We start from the raw sequence: 16,339 nt of genomic DNA on the forward strand, positions 1-16,339 counted from the left end.
ATTCCAGATTATATGGGAATTCTCAAGCTGTTACTTAAAGACGCCAGGATGCTCACAACTTTGGATAAGAGGTTATTATGTTTTAGTTCTTTTTTTTTTCTGCCCAATAAGAGGGTAAAGAAATACTCAGAAGTCCAGCCAAGAAAGTCTAAGTTTCTTCTTCTGAGACTTTTGTGAGAATATCACAAAGACTGGAAAGAAAGACAAAAAGACTGGAAAGAAAAAGGGAAAAAGTTAAAAAGCAAGGGGAGGGAGAGGGGTGAAATTGAAAGTTAATTTTAGCTTTGCCATCTTCAAGTCCAAGCCCATTATTTTAGACAAAACTATGACATGTAGGTTTTGATTATTAAAATGAAACTCCCTTTCTTTGAATAAGTAGGGGACTATGGACATGGAAAATAGCAGTACCATTGGAATTGACAAATATATCAAGGGGGTTTTTGGCTGAAAATTTTTCCCTCTTTCTTTTTTAGTCTTTGTTAGGAATGCATTTCTCATGGGGCGGAAAAGAGGAACATATTGGGAAATAAAAGTAATATTAAAATACAAGATATTGACCAAGTTGTTAAAAAGAAATAATTATTAAGATGAAAAGGAAACAATGCTTATGAAGAAAAATGTCTTAGTAATTGTATTTTTTAATTTTTGAAGGTATTTTATTTTTGTTTTCTCAGTTTCTTTGGCATATAACTGCACAATAAGTTTGATTTTTATTTTTTCTGGTTTTGCTGTGGCTTCACCTTATTTTGTTATTTTGTTAATTTTGTGCTCTTCTTTTTAATCAAATTAGCTAAAGGTTCTTCAATTTTTTTAGTCTTTTTTAAAGAATTAGTTTTTAGTTTTATTTATTATTTCTATAAAGTTTTTATTTCTAATGAATGTTATTCTAATTTTTAATATCTCTTCTTTTTAACTTATTTTTAGGTTTATTCATTGATTTTCTAACTTTTAAGTGCACATTCACTTCATTAATCTTCTTTTTCTATTTTGTTAAATATATGATTGTAGGGAAATTATTTTTTCCCTGAAGACTGATATAACTGCATCACAGAAATTTAGTTATATTTTTTCATCATTATCATTTCCTTTTATTGTTTTTATTATTTGTTTTTTGATTCACTCATCATTTAAGATTTCATTGTTGTCTCTATCTGTGTCTGTGTTTTTTGTCTGTAGTCCCTGAACCAATTTCTACTTTTATTGCATTATGGTATATAAAAGATTAATTATTTCTACCGCTACATTTGTTTATAAGGTTTCTGTGTCCTAGTACATGGTCAATGTAAAAACTCCACATGATGTAAATAAATATGTAAAATTAGGTAAAAAAATATGTAAAGTTAGCAAAAATAGTAAAGTTCTTTTGCTATCACATTTAGAAGATGCCATATATTTTTAACCCATTTCTCCAGCAATTTGTTCAGTTCCACATTTTCTCTACTATTTATCTTTCAATTAGATTTATCCAAAACTGATAGAGGAATATTGAAATTTCCTATCACTTTTGTGTTTGTCTATATTTTCTTGAAGCTCAGATAATGTTTCCTTTAAGAATTTGGATGCTAAAAAAATAAAAAATAAAAAAAAAAAAAAAGAATTTGGATGCTAAGATATTTTGAACATATACAATTATTTCCGATATTGTTTTGTGGTTTATGTTTCCTTTCAGCATAATATAATTTCCTTGATTATCTCTTTTTAGTTATTTAATGTTTGTTTTTGCTTTGGCAGCATGGTGAAAACTCTTGCTTTTTTAAAACTTTACTTGATATATACATTTTTTTCTATCCCTTCAGTTTCATTTTGTGTATGTCTTTTGCTTTTAAAATGTTTCTTGTAAGCTGCAGATTGTAAAATTTTATTTTCTTATATAATCTATTACTCTTTTTAATTTTATTGGATTATTGAATTCATTTACATTTAAAGTTATAAAAATTAGGTTTATGTTTTCCTCTATATAAGAAATTTGTATTTTTTTCCAAGTTAAAATGTTCCTCCTTCATGCTATAAATATAGTAGGTATTTAGTTTCTTTACTATAAAATTTTTAAAATTTTATTTCATAATTTTTTAAGATGGTCCTGTTTTGACTGGGTCTCTTTCCTTCACCTCTGGTTCCCTCTTCACATTTGTTATCCTTTCACTTTATGATTTAATTAACTTGTTCTTTTTTCTCTCCTGATATAATCTAACTATATATTCCTTCCCCCTCTTTTTTCTTTTCTTTCTTTCTTTTTTCTTTTTTTGTGAGGCAACTGGAGTTGTGATTTGCTCAGGGTCACACAGCTTGTAAGTGTTAAGTGTCTGAGGGCAGATTTTAACTCAGGTCCTCCTGAGTGCAAGGCTGATGCTCTATTCACTGTACTATCTAGCTGCCCCTTCCACCTCTCTTTTTTTCCTGTTAGTCAAATATGTGTCTTTTTATTCTTTTTACCTTCAGCTAATACTATTTGATAATTTAAAAAATGTCATTGTTATGTCCTTTCCTAAAAAGGATTTCTCTCATTCTCTTTATTATCCACTTTGTCTTTCTGTTTACCCTAGCCCCTCATTCTCTGATTTGTGACCCCTATAATTATCTGGTCTTTCTCTTTTATCTGTATTCTTCATGCAGCAGTGTTCCTAAGGTATCAACTCTGGGCTCTCCCCTCTGTGGTGGGTGAAAGCTGAAATGATTGTGGAAATAAGTTCGAATTTTGGAGCATTTTGATTTATTAAGGAATGCATGCCAATTGCTCCACAAACCAGGACCAGACTTTCTCAGCTTGGGTTGGACTCCAAATATGGGAGGAGATAGACTTTAATATATTCAAAAACAATCATCAAACAAAAAAATCAAATAATTAATTAAAAGGAACCACTATCTGCTTTCCAAAGATTAGGGACTTTCTAAATTGGGAAGAGGAGAGTGAACATATATAATTCCTGAATTCAGAAAGAAAAAAGTATCCTACTCCCCTTAAGTGTCTGTTAAAAATCAAAGGAAATTTTTAAAAACCTGATGGATCAATATAGGGCTAGTTTTTAGTTAAGACATATGGGTTACTCATCAATCTTTGGATCTGAGCTTCTAATTGGCATAAACTAGATCCTTGGTAAAAGGTCTTCAAACAGCAGCTAGAGGTATCCCAGCCACATTGGGGATAGGTTCAAACAGTAAAATAAGGTTTCCTTCCAATTCCCAAACTTGAATAATATATTCCCAAAACACAGAATTGGATTAGATCCATAATTGAATAGAAAGGGAATTGAGCTTGCTCCAGAGCTGAGTCACAAGATAGAGTCAGTGTGGTTTACTCATTCCCACAATTAACCTCTTGCTATTCCAATCTCAATTCTCTCACCTTTAGGGGTTTGTTCTATTGCTAGTATCCAGGAAACTACTCTATGGATTCCCTTTTTCCATTGGGTCTTACTACCAATGCAATGCCAAGAAATACAAGTATTAGAAAGGACATTATCCCATGGCAGGGCTCCTTCCTCACAATTGGTCTATATTTCTCTTGTTGACCTTTTACTTTTTGCTGAATTTGCCTGGAAATCTCCTCCTTATGCCCACGTTCTTCTGCTTCTCCAGCTGCCTCCCAAACATTCCAACTTCCTCCCAGGACAAATAAACTTTTAAGCACCAACTCTCCCAGGCTTCACCCAGTGTAGAGTCCACATCTCTTTCATCAACTCTCTTTACTCAAAGGAACATTCATCAGAGAACCTCTTTCTACCTCAAAAGTCAGGCTCCTTTCTTTCTCCTTTTCAGTCTTTCTACCCTACTCTTCACAGTTCTTCTTTTCCTAAGACCACAGAGGTCATCTTCCCTTCATGGATAATCATTGAGTAGACGCCAGTACATCACACACTCCATTTTTCTTCTCTTTTTTTTATATACCCTTCCATGTTGTAATATAGTCCCACAAAAGCATCATTCACCTGTAGGCAGTGATCAGCATCTGTCCACGATAGACCCTGTGTCTACTTCTTCCCTGTTAGAGCCACCAGATTTCTGTTTTTCACAGTCACCTTTTGTATATCTAGAGAGGTTTTTTTAGATGTCTTTGTTGTTACTTTGTTGCTATTATTGTCCTTGCCTGCTGCATTTATTCACTCCTTTTGCATTTCTGTAGTTTCATATGTTTGAGAATCAAATAATCTCTTCAGTTCTGATTATCATTTTTAAATGCTTCAAAATATTTTTTTTTTGTTGTTGATCACCCATTTTCTCTCCTATATGGCTAAGCCTGAATTTGCAGGATGAGTCATTCTGGCCTATCCCTAAAACACCATTGCTCTTCAGAACACCTTATTCCATTCCCTTCACCATTTTTCCAGTGGATGCTGAACAGTCTTGTGTTATTTAAATGTCTTTTCTTTTTTGAATTTAGAGATCTTCTACCTGATGGCTTGCTGAATTTGTTGTTTCTAAAATGAATTATTATATTTAGCCACTATGTATTTTGGAGTTTTCAGCCTTAAAGGTTTTTTTTTTTAATCCTAGAGGCTATCTATGAACTCTTTCAATTGGAATTTCATTTTCTATGTTAAGAAATTCTAAATAATGCTTCTATTATTTTCTTATTTATAGCATTAGGATTTTTTTTCCTGTCATGTTCTTCTGGAAGCCTTGGGCGGATTCTACACATTCTACCTTTGAGATCAGTATATTTTGCTTGTATCAGGAGTACATTCTCTGTTAATATTTTTTCCCTTCTCTTCTAAGTTGTCTTTCACTTGTGTGTAATTTGATTTCCCAATCTATTGTTCTTTTGTTTCTTTGCTGAGGCTTGCCCTTGCTATTGATTTTTTTATTCTTCTGTTTTTATAAAGTAGGACATAAATCTAGCTCTCATAATTTTTTTCTCTTTTAAATCAGGATCAGCCTATTGTGGTTCAATGTTCTCCTCACATTCAACAGGGTACTACATCTCTTCAAGTGTTGCATTATTTTCCTTTGTTTTACAGTATTTATTCATTGATGCCTGAATTTGTTTATTACACGTAGATACCATATTTCCTACTGTTATAGTTTTTTTCTTTTGATTTATTTGTTTACTTATTTATGTTCAAGGTCTGAGATTTCTCCTTCCAGAAATCTTTGGTAGCTTCAGTTAATTTTTTCATAATTATTTCCTTCCTAATCACTCACTTCTTGATGCCCTTCTCTCTAATCATGATTTCACAGGGAGATTGAATTTACCACCAATCTAGGTCTTTGCCCCAAATGATTTTTGACAGGTCAGATATAGCTCCAGCTCCATGCTGTGCTCTTTCCTCAGGCTTGGTAGTTTCCCAAATGCATGACATCCTATCTTTGTGAACTGTTTCACTACCTCAGTTCCTCAGGGCTCTATACACACACACACACACACACACACATACACACATACACACACACACACACACACACACACACATACACAATGTGTGTATGTGTGTGTATATAGATTTATTGTATATTTATAACCTGTTGCTGATTGTAGTCAAATAAGGATGGAACAATTTGGCAGTGAGAGGTTGAGCACCATTTATGTGTGGGCAGGACATTTTTTTTTTTTTTGCATTTAAATTCCAAATCATTGGATTCTGAATTGAAATTGAAAATTTTTCTTTCCACTTTCCCACTTGAACTTCTAATAAAAGAGCTATAAAAATACAGGCTAGAAAATAATAGTACTATACATTTACCTCATGTTTTGCGTTTTCTTGTGCATTTGATTCTCACAACAATCCTGAGATGTAATTTAAGCTAGTGTAGTGGAAGCCTTAGATTCAAGTCCTAGTTCTCTTCTACTAACCAGTTGTGTGAGCTTGGTCAAATCACTTAACCTCTGATTCTCAACTTAGTCCTCTGTAAAAACAGGCATAAACATTCTTACCCTATCTTCCTTAGGGCAATACATACAAATACTCTAATACATTTATATAAACTTTAATATATTTTAGAAAAGTGAACTCAAATTATTACCCCCATCCTGAAAGACTAAATAGTCTGTAAGATTTGTTCAGCATCATGCATCGAACACACATGAACTCAGATTTTTCTAACTTCTAGTCTAACATCCTATTTTCTTGAGAGGGAAAAGATATAAATGTATGAAACATTTACTGCAACCATATTGTGAGCTTATAAAAAAAATGCCATACTCTTCAAGTGCTTGGAATGCAAAAGGTTTGATAGCACAAACATTTTTATTGTGCTCAAGTATTTAAAGAAAGCACCATATGCATAAAAATAAACCCTCAAATCTGTAAACCTCATTCCCCATTTATTTTTTGTTTCTGAGAAATACAAGATATGAAAATTAGTTTACATTTCTGGCACAAATGCTCATGAAGCAGCAAGCCTAAGTTCTCATATGTATCAAAACAGCCATGTAAATACACCCTTATCAGTTTAAAAGTGTGTAGAATTTTCACATCCAGAAAAATATAGCTAGCCATTCCCTTCTTTTTAGACTTAATAAAATATCAAATCTATTGTTACTGCTTCATTCTACAGTTATGAACAGGGAGATTTAGGATGATTGGAGTTACATTATGATTAGTGTATACATTAAATGTAATGCCTCCTGGGAATGATAGAGGAATGGGAAAGATACAATGCATCAGACTGTAAAAAAAAAAAAAAAAAAAAATAGAAATTTTGAAAGTTAGTCACAAATGGACATCATTGTTTTACTGAGAACACGATGCAACAAACTGATTAAATCTGTAGTTCAGACAATAATTGGGGGGGAGGGGGAAGTTAATTTAGTATCTATTTTGTCTGGTAGACACACACAATCTACTTTTTCTGTCCTTGTAACTTCACCAAAATAAAACTTTTGTCATCAAATGCCTCAGTCAAACTGAGACTTATTAAAGACCTTAGTTTTTAAAAGGCCAAGATCTCTCACCATCCAGGGCTATCTCCAACAATCCTGATCTATATCTTGTGATTAGAGCCAAATAGCTCTGGAAGGGAAAGTAAGGCTAGTGACTTTGCACAGCCCTCCCTCATTTAAATCTAATTCATTTGTATGCCATAGCATCTCCTCATCAGAATGATGGACAAACAAAAAACAACTTTTGCCATCTAACCTACTGGAAAATATTCTTGAAAGGCTTATGCAGAAACTGTCAGTGATATACTGAGTATAACCAAAGATAGAATCTGTAGTAAACATGTAAGAATTACTGTCATTAGGATGTCAGCCTGCCATGTTCTAAATAATAGATTATTTTAGATTTTCTTCTTCTATCAACTGTGCAAATCATTAAACTGGACAAAAAAATGGAAAATACGCATTTTTCCTTTAAAAATCAGGAGTATTTTATATCTCTCTCCAAAATAAATGGTTCTCTAAACCTCACATAGAACTCTTAAGACTAAATGCAATGAAAAGTTTTAAAAATAAATATATATTTATTATAATAAATCAATTCAACTCAAACCACTCAGAGCTAAGGACTACAGAACTGAAATTCTTGTAATAAACTATTACAGATCATCTGAGAGGAAAGACCAGCTTTTCAGTATAACTATAACTGAATGACTTTTATCATGGGCACAATTTAGTGTATTTGCAGGCATAAAATGAAATATCTGAAGGAAGGGGAGCTCTAAACAGATAGACACTATCAAAAAAATCTGGCTCAGGAAACTTGGAAGAAAAAGGTTAATCAATGTTATGATAGACTTTTGCCTACCTGAGCCAACTAGGAAAAAGATAGAGCTATAGCCTTTAAAAAATCCTCATGCTTTGGTTGAAGTCAGACCCTTTTAATGATACAACTGTCTATTATAAGGAATACATATGTAACAAAGAAGCCTGATATTTCCTTTAAAATATCACTTCAGCAGATCTTCTGTCCCGTATAACTTTGCTTGATCTATAAGTCATATCTCTAGACTACCCTGGATGCCATGACTTAGAAAGTATTATTCTCACTTAACATTATGAAGTCATTGCAAGCAATCTATATCAAGCTATTATGAATTAAAGGCATTCAACACCATTTTATTTTAAAATAAAATCAAGAAGTTCCAAAGATCAAAAAGTAATATATTTAATCCCCTCCTCAGTTTTGCTACAAGTATATATGTATATCTATATACATATACATATATATGGGTTTTTATTTTTTTAATTATTTTTTTTATTTTACAAAATCCTTTCTATGTGACCACAAGAAGAGGCCTATTTCCATAAAAGTGAATCCAAATGGCCTCACTACACAAATGCACCTAGGAGAGGACTTTAGGATGAAAATGCAGACAAGAGCCCTCCAACTGAGAAGAGCTAATAATGGCCAGTATGAAACAAGCAGCATTTGCTAAAGCTCATCATAGGCACTTACTATGGAAGTCCATTAAATAAACAATGGTCCTGCTCATTGGAAACAGCATTCCGGGAAGCAAGGGGGTTCTTGGAGATAACAGCTTTAAAAAAGCATGGCTAAGGTAGGTTATGTAAGCATCATTAACATATGGTGCAAAGGTAAGGTTCTCTCAGGAAAGTGTGGGTTGTCCAAATCAATTTTTAGAAAAGTGTGGCATTTTGTTTAGTTTGGACAGATATATGGCAAATCATGGGCCTCTTCTCAATCAATGAATGGTACCCTAAGGAACAAATTTTATCTATTCAATCTTCACCCTTTATGAAAGTTAAATATATGCCACTGGATGAATCCTAAACTTGTTTTAATCAATACAAATTCTCTATTAAATTTAATTTGTTTTTTATGTAACTATTACAGTAAATATCTTAGGTAAAAGTGAAGAGAAAAGGAAATGAATAGGATAAAATGGAACATATGAATTTCAGGTTATGGCTATTTAAGATATTGTAAACAATGATATTTCTAAAATTTTATTTTTTTCCTCAAAAAAACATTTTAGAAGACTGCCTTTTCACCATAGGTTAGTAGAGGGAAATTTCCCAAGCATTCTAACTTGGAGAGGAATTTTTTTAAACTCTCTCTATGAAATATTTGTCTTTTTAAGTTATGCCTTGTGGCACTACCCTGCTCACCCCCTTTCCCCAGCTCCTCTGTTTCCCATTTTTTAGCTGTGCTTATATCGCACGATTTGCTTCCATTTGGGATCATCAAGAGATAGTGCTGCATTTAACATTTTCTCATCAGGAGCAAATAGAAGCATGATGGCTATATTGTAAAAGTGACAAAGATAGGTATTTAAACCTACTGACAATAGGAAAAAATCGTCAGGAATCAAGGAAGCTGAGTTTTGAAAACCATCCTAGAAATTAGTTGAGACCTAAACAATTAAAAAAAAATCTTCATGACTTTATATGCCACAAAATTCATTTTTGGTCTCTATCACCACCAGGAGTAGGGGAATGGGGAAGGAATAAGAAAAAAGAAATAAATGTTGTTATTCTGAATTACCAGCAAGTAATCCAGTCCAAAGTCCTATTTCTTCCCATTTCTTGCAGTCTGTCATTTCCCACACCATCATCTCTCTACCTCAGAACCCAGAGAATCAGTAAGTCTTTATCCTTATATTTGCATAGTATTAATATTTCCCAGAATTGTATTGTCTTCTTGCTCTCATCCAGGTTCCTGAAGAAGAAAGAGCTTTTCAAACATGCATCCCACCCACTTGCACAAGAGTCTATAGGTCAGATCCCAGTTGGCAGCAAGTTGTCCAAATTGTTGAAAAACCATTCTCTGTTTTTCAGAATCATGATCAAGCCGTTTTGTCCACAGTTTCAGACTTTGCCCTCTGGATCATACATCGTCGGATGATGCTATCGAAACTTCCAAGGTAGAATAAAGCAATGGTACGAAAAAGACCCATGGTAACTATCTGAAAGAGAAAGTGGGAGTGAGGGTAGAGATTGGGTACAAGGAAAGTGACTGAGAGTCTTCAGCTCATTCAATACCTCATTTCAAAAATGCCTTTAAGGGCATCCTTACATTGGACTGGGTGATTTTCTCGGGCATATTTCTAGTTTACTTTAGATCAAAGAAAGTTCTACTGAGAATTTCAATTGGTAAAAACAACATTCCCATAAACTATAAAAAGAGGAAATATATTTGTCATCTCTCCTCCTCTGAGGTTCACTCTTTCAAGATTTATTACCCAATTTAAATCTTAGAGGCAGTAAGCTGAGCTCATAGGTACCTTCTTTCTCAAGGAATTCAGTATTCCATTATTTCCTTCTCTAATATAACTCTTGCTTGTTTACCAGGGAATCTTAACATGCTGATATCTACTCATATTCTCTAATTCCCCAACTCTCCCATCTCCTCAACTCTTGTGCCCTCCCTCCCCACTCCATCTTAGCTCTACATAAGGAAGGTCACAGTCTTCAGCCTTGTGGGTATTCCACTAGGATAAAGTAGTTAGGTAGCACTGTGGACAGGGCACTGAAGCTGGAATCAGGATGATCAGATACTACTGTGCAGTCCTGAGCCAGTCCTTTAACTGCTTAAAGCCTTGGTTTCCTTCTCTGTGTGATTGTTTTTGTTCTTCCTTCATTCTGAGAGAAGATCAATGATAGCACAATGTGATGTGTGATGTCTTGACTTGTGAGTGAATTGGATTGAAGTGAGACAGAACTGTGCAAAGTCATCAGCCTCTCTCACTCCTCCTGTCATTGCAGTCCATTGACAAGACATAAGTAAAGACAACTGGTGATGGCTCAGCTCATATTTAAGCATTAAATGCCTAATACATAAGCATGTGTGTTTGGCCAAAAATTTTGCTTAAGTATTTTTAAAAGATTGTAGCATTGCAAAATAGAAATAACAATAGTATTACTTAATAGTGTATTTGTAAAGATTAAATGATATATTTGTTTTGCAAACCTTAAAGTGCTATGTTAATACTAGCTATGATGATGATAAAATTCCAAAAATTTCTTTATTTCCAGATCATAATCTCCTAGCATCCTATTTATCTCTTTCTTGTTTAATTCCTAAAATTATTCTTTATTTTTAATGGGAACTTCTTATCCTTCCATCTTTCTCCCGGGTCAACATCTCTAATCTAATGTCATTTTCTTCCATTTCCACTTTTGACCCCAGTGATAATTAGTTCAATATCACACTCTCCATTCTTAAATTCTGTACCCCCTTATTCCATGGATGCTTATACCTGGCCAAACTCTAACCCTGGATTATTCCAATCATTTTCCTTTTCCACTCCTATCATAGGCTACCTTAACAGATTCACCCAGTTGAACTAAATGTACTACAAATTTATGTTATTTAACCTCAACTGATCTGGCACTAAAGTAAAAAAAAAATTCTTTTGAACCTATCTAATTTATTCTCCATTCTGTTTCCCAGAAAAGCTTTCTAAACTTAGCCTCAAATTTCTTATATTATCTTCTGCCCATCTCTACAACCACTTTTTCAGCTGAAAAACTGGAGACTATTCAGGATGAACTTCCTTCTCCCCTTTCTCTATATACCCAACCCTGGATAGCATTTCCCAGTCTCTGCTTTTCCATTATTGAGGAAGAGTTTGGCCCTTCTCCTTCCCAAGACCAACCCCTCCCCCATGTACCCTTAATTCCATCCTTTCCTATTTTCTCCAGCAGACTGTACCTCTCTCCACACCCCCCTCTTTCTGATCTTCAGGCTCTGTATATATTAGTTCCTTTCTGCTCCTTAAAAATTCCGCTCATTAGAACCTACCATTCCCCAAAGATAGGATCTCATAACTTTCTATCCTTTCTCTATTTTCTTTCCCCTCAATAATTTGTAGTGTAGCTTCTAACCTCATCACTCAACTGAAACCATTCTCTCCAAAGTTACTCATAATTGCCAAATCTGATGACTTTTACTCAATCCTCATCCTTCTCAAATCATTGTTATATTTGACCTGATTGACTACCTTCTTTTCCTACTGCATTCTCTGAGTTTTCACGAAATTCTCTTGGTCCCCTTTCCAATGGGATAAGTCCTTTCTAGTCACTTTTGCTGGCTGCCCATCTATGCCCTCTAACTCTGGATAAACACCAAGACTATGCTGGACCCTTTTCTATTCTGTCTTTCTATGGTCAGTTGATGACCTCATGAGCTCCAATGACTTTAATTATCAGATCAATGTAGATGACATGTGGATCTCTATACTCGGCTCTAATCTCTCTCCTGAACTTCAGTCTCCTGCCTATTTTACATTTCAAAGTGGATTTCCAATAGGCATCTTAAATGCATCATGTCCAACTAAGAACTAATTATCTTTCCCCAAAATAGAGCCCTCTTCTGAACTTTCCTGTGTCTGCTAAAGGCACTACCATCTCCTGGGTACATTCCTCAGAAATATACTATTCCTCATTCTCCCACACTCTGTATATCTAGTTTCCAAATATTGTGATTTCTCCTATTATATCGCTCTCATCCTTCCCTTTATCTCTACACCCAAAATCACTATTCTAATTCAGGTCTTTATCACCTCTTGCCTGGATTATTGCAATATCTTTACCACAATAACTGCTCTCTGGTCATTGATCTTACTTCCCTTTTACCCAAATTACAGATTCCACCTCTAGACTGTCCATTTTTGACAATGATCTTTTGTCTTAACAAGGAGCTGTGGCAATTAGTTGGCACATTTTGAAGTTTGGAGAACCAGAGTTCAAATCTGGCCTCAGATTTGAACTTACTTACTAAGCAAGTCACTTAACCCTGACTACCTCCTGTTATGGGCCAGAACTCTGAACTTGAAACAAGGATTTTTACAAGGTGCTAACTCAGTGGAATTGATGATACAATGGTTATTTAGTTTAGCATGGTGCTTAATAGTTCTCTAAATTCAGTATGATTGATTTAATCTTACAACAAGTAATGGCTTCCTAGAGCTATAATGATTGGTTTATATTCAGTGTGGAACATATAAGCAGGGACTGAGAGTCACAGAAAACAAGCGCACTAGAAGCCAAGAAGACAGAGATTCATTTCTATCTTCAGTCAGGTTCCTAGTGGCTGGCCCGGACTCCTGCATTTCCCCACTGAGAACAAGGCCTGTGTGAAAGGCTCTCCAGAAAGCTGTCCAGCCCCAGGAAGGAGATAATAAAGAATCTGGACTTTAACACCTGGCTGTTCTCGTGGTGATTGCTCTGCTGAAAGGAAAGCTGCCCTAGAGACCCTCCAGAAAACTGAACAAAGAACATTATATTTTGGAATCTGAACGTGGGACCAAGGACCTAAATCTGTGACCCAGAAATTACAAAAATAAGACAAGAAGGAAACTTTAAGGACTAAACTAGTGCTTCAAGCTAAAATGGGACAGATATTTAGAAAACAGCCTTCTTTTCCAATTCAAGGAAAATATGTTGAAAGCTTGGTTAAACTTATGAGAAACCAAAGTTCGATTGTAACTTGGGAGTAGAGCATTGAACTTTTAGAAACGGTAGAGTACACATCTCCTTGGTTCTTTAAGGAAAAAGAATTAGATCCAGACGAGTGGAAATTAGTAGGAGAGCAACTATGTGACTACTCCAGTGATAATGGACCTTACTCAATTTCTAAAGAAACACTTTATACATATAACTTACTATAACTGGCTTTAGGAAATTATAGAAAATGCAGCTACAGCAATAATGATCAGACAACTGGCTAAGGAAAATGCTAATGAGGTTTGTAGAAGAATTATATGGGGAATATACAAAGCTGCTCCTTTAGAGATCATAAGACTCTGTGCCACACTGGGCACAAGTGCCTATTATACCCAGACTATGATGAACATGGGAAGACAGGGTCCCTCTTGGCAAGGGACTTCTAGAGAAAATCATCGATGTTTTCAATGTGGAAAAATAGGACATCTTAAAGCTCAATGTAGGCAAAGAGATAAAGTGAGAGGACAGGGTGAGAGAATAAGACTCAAAACCCTATGTCCAAAATACAACTGAGGTTTCTGCTGGGCCTCAGAATGTAGATTGACCCAGGGAAATAAGAGGTAGGGCCCTCCTCCAAAACCTCATACAAAAGACAGGTGGGGCTTGATGGCAGCTGAGGTAACACCCAGAGAGTCTTTAGAAGTTCAAGACTGATATGATCAATCAGCAGAGAAGCAATCAGATGGGAGAAAGGGATTGCAATAGGAGAGAATATAAGCTTTTTAACCTGACAGAAGGGCAGTGTCCAATGCAAGTAGCTCCAATGTAATTGCCAGATGATGAGGAGAAATCTAGAAAGTGGTGAATGGAAGGGACCAGGTAGGTTAACTGCTTGGGAGAAAGGGTTTGCTTGTATCTCTACAGATGAAGAAGGAATCAGATGGGTGCCAATGAGCACCTGGAGAGAGACAGAAAAAGAGAAAAACCTCAAAACAAAGAAGACCTAAGAAACATCTGACACTGAAAGAGCACGGCTGATAATGAGACAGGTGTAGAACTTCAAAACCAGCAGGAGTCATTGTATTCCCTGAGATATGATAAGATTGTTGTAGGATTTGAAAACCCTCAGGAATCATTGGATTCCCTGAGACATGATAAGACTGATATAGGACTTCAAAATCTGCAAGAATCATTGGATTCACTGAGATGAAAAATTGTTATTAAGCTGTTACAGGACTTCAAAATCTGCAGGAATCATTGGATTCCCTACATATGAGTAATGGACAATACATTCCTTTTGGACTATTTCTAGGACTTATGGACATGGGTAATTCCTCATGTTGATTCATGTTGTCACATCACTACTAGCCTGTGTTACCATGTGCTTATGTAATTTATGTAATTATGTGTAATACCTCCCATGTTAATGGATTTATGTATACCTATTTCAAGTGAGACCCTTCAGAAACCCGCTAATCTGATTTGATTTCCCATTTCCTTTGGTATTTTCATCTCCCTTCCTGAGATATCAGGGAGGGCGTGATCACCTCCTTTTGGGGTTCTCACCTCTTTGAGAAGTCAGGGAGAGTGACCACATTATATTCTAAAACAAAAGAAAGCAGGAGATGTTATGGGCCAGAACTCAACTTGAAACGAGGATTCTTACAAGGTATTAAGTGGAATTGATGAGACAATGGTTATCTAGTTTAGCATGGTGATTAATACTTCTCTAAGTTCAGTATGAATGATTTAGTCTTACAACAAATAATGGTTTCTTAGTGATATAATAATTGGTTTATATTCAGTGTGAAGCATATAAGCAGGGACTGAGAGCCACAGAAAACAAGCGCACTAGAAGCTCTCAGAGGCAAGGAGACAGAGATTCAGTTCCACCTTCAGTCAGGCTTCTGGTGGCTGGCCTGCATTTGCCCCACTGAGACAAAGGCAAGTCTGAAAGGTTCTCCAAAAAGCTGTCCAGCCCCAGGCAAGGAGATAATAAAGAATCTGGACTTTAACACCTGGCTGTTCTCATGGTGATTGCTCTGCTGAAAGGAAGGCTGCCCCAGAGACCCCTAGAAAACCCAACAAAGAACATTACAGCCTCCAACAAAACAAAAAAACTTACAAAGGTTCCACAGGTCATCCCCTCACCATGCCCCCTTTGCTTTGCACATCTCCCTTTGCTGTCTCCCTCCTCCCTGTCCAATTAGAATGTAGACTATGTGAGGGCAAGAACTTACCGCACAGTACCTGAAACATGGTGAGAACTTAATAAATTCTCTATCTGAGCTCAGCTGATCTGCCTACTATTCCTCACCCATTATATATCACCTATATTTTTATGCTTCTATACTGGTTTGTTCTTCATGCCTGAATTGTATTCCCTCCTTAACCGTCTATTAGAATCCTTTCTTTCCTTAAAAACTCAGTTTTGAGGATCACCTTCTACACTAGGCCTTCCCTAATCCTCTCAAGTTGTGAGTGCTTTTGTTCCAAAATTACCTTGCATTTATTTTTACATACTTATATATGTACATGTTGATAAAGAATATGTTCCTTCAAGGGATGAAATGTTTCTGTCTCTGTATCCCTGAAGTCTAACACTTAGGAGGAACTTAATAAAGGCTTGTCAATTGGTAGAGAGACTAAATGAAGTACTGGGGTATTAAAGGCTCGTTTCTTTATTGCTACACCCAATCTTATAAAATACTGCTTGGATTTGGGGGGATTTTGGTTCAGTGGCACAACAGATAGAGCACTGGGCCTGCAATCAAGAAGACCTGTATTCAAATGTGGCCTCAGATTAGTAACTATTATTACTACTGTCAAAATAGCACCTACCTGAAATAATATATGTAAAGTGCTTAGCACAGGTAACATATAGAAGGTCCTTACTAAGCCCTTTCTTTCTTCTTTCTTTCCTTCTTCCCTTCCTTCTTTCTTTCCTCTCCATCTTTAATGTTATCACTGTGTCCAGCTTTCCTAATTGATTTTCCTGTCTCTGGTCAATGACTAAAACAATACAACCTTCACATTGTTGCCAGTTTCTAACAA

The 16,339-nt window shown here is 35.4% G+C and overlaps 1 protein-coding gene across 1 annotated transcript in view; it reads right to left on the bottom strand.

The window, feature by feature from the left end:
- Positions 1-6,242: 6,242 nt before the first annotated feature.
- The window catches only part of KDSR (3-ketodihydrosphingosine reductase), a 55,814-nt gene continuing 45,717 nt past the window's right edge, over positions 6,243-16,339 (bottom strand). The window contains exon 10 of the mRNA XM_031946178.1: positions 6,243-9,804. Coding sequence (XP_031802038.1) covers positions 9,685-9,804 — 120 coding nt within the window. The 3' untranslated portion in view covers positions 6,243-9,684. The remainder of the gene's footprint in view (positions 9,805-16,339) is intronic.

The sequence above is a fragment of the Sarcophilus harrisii genome, chromosome 1 (genome assembly GCF_902635505.1).
Source record: "Sarcophilus harrisii chromosome 1, mSarHar1.11, whole genome shotgun sequence".
Taxonomy (NCBI): domain Eukaryota; kingdom Metazoa; phylum Chordata; class Mammalia; order Dasyuromorphia; family Dasyuridae; genus Sarcophilus; species Sarcophilus harrisii.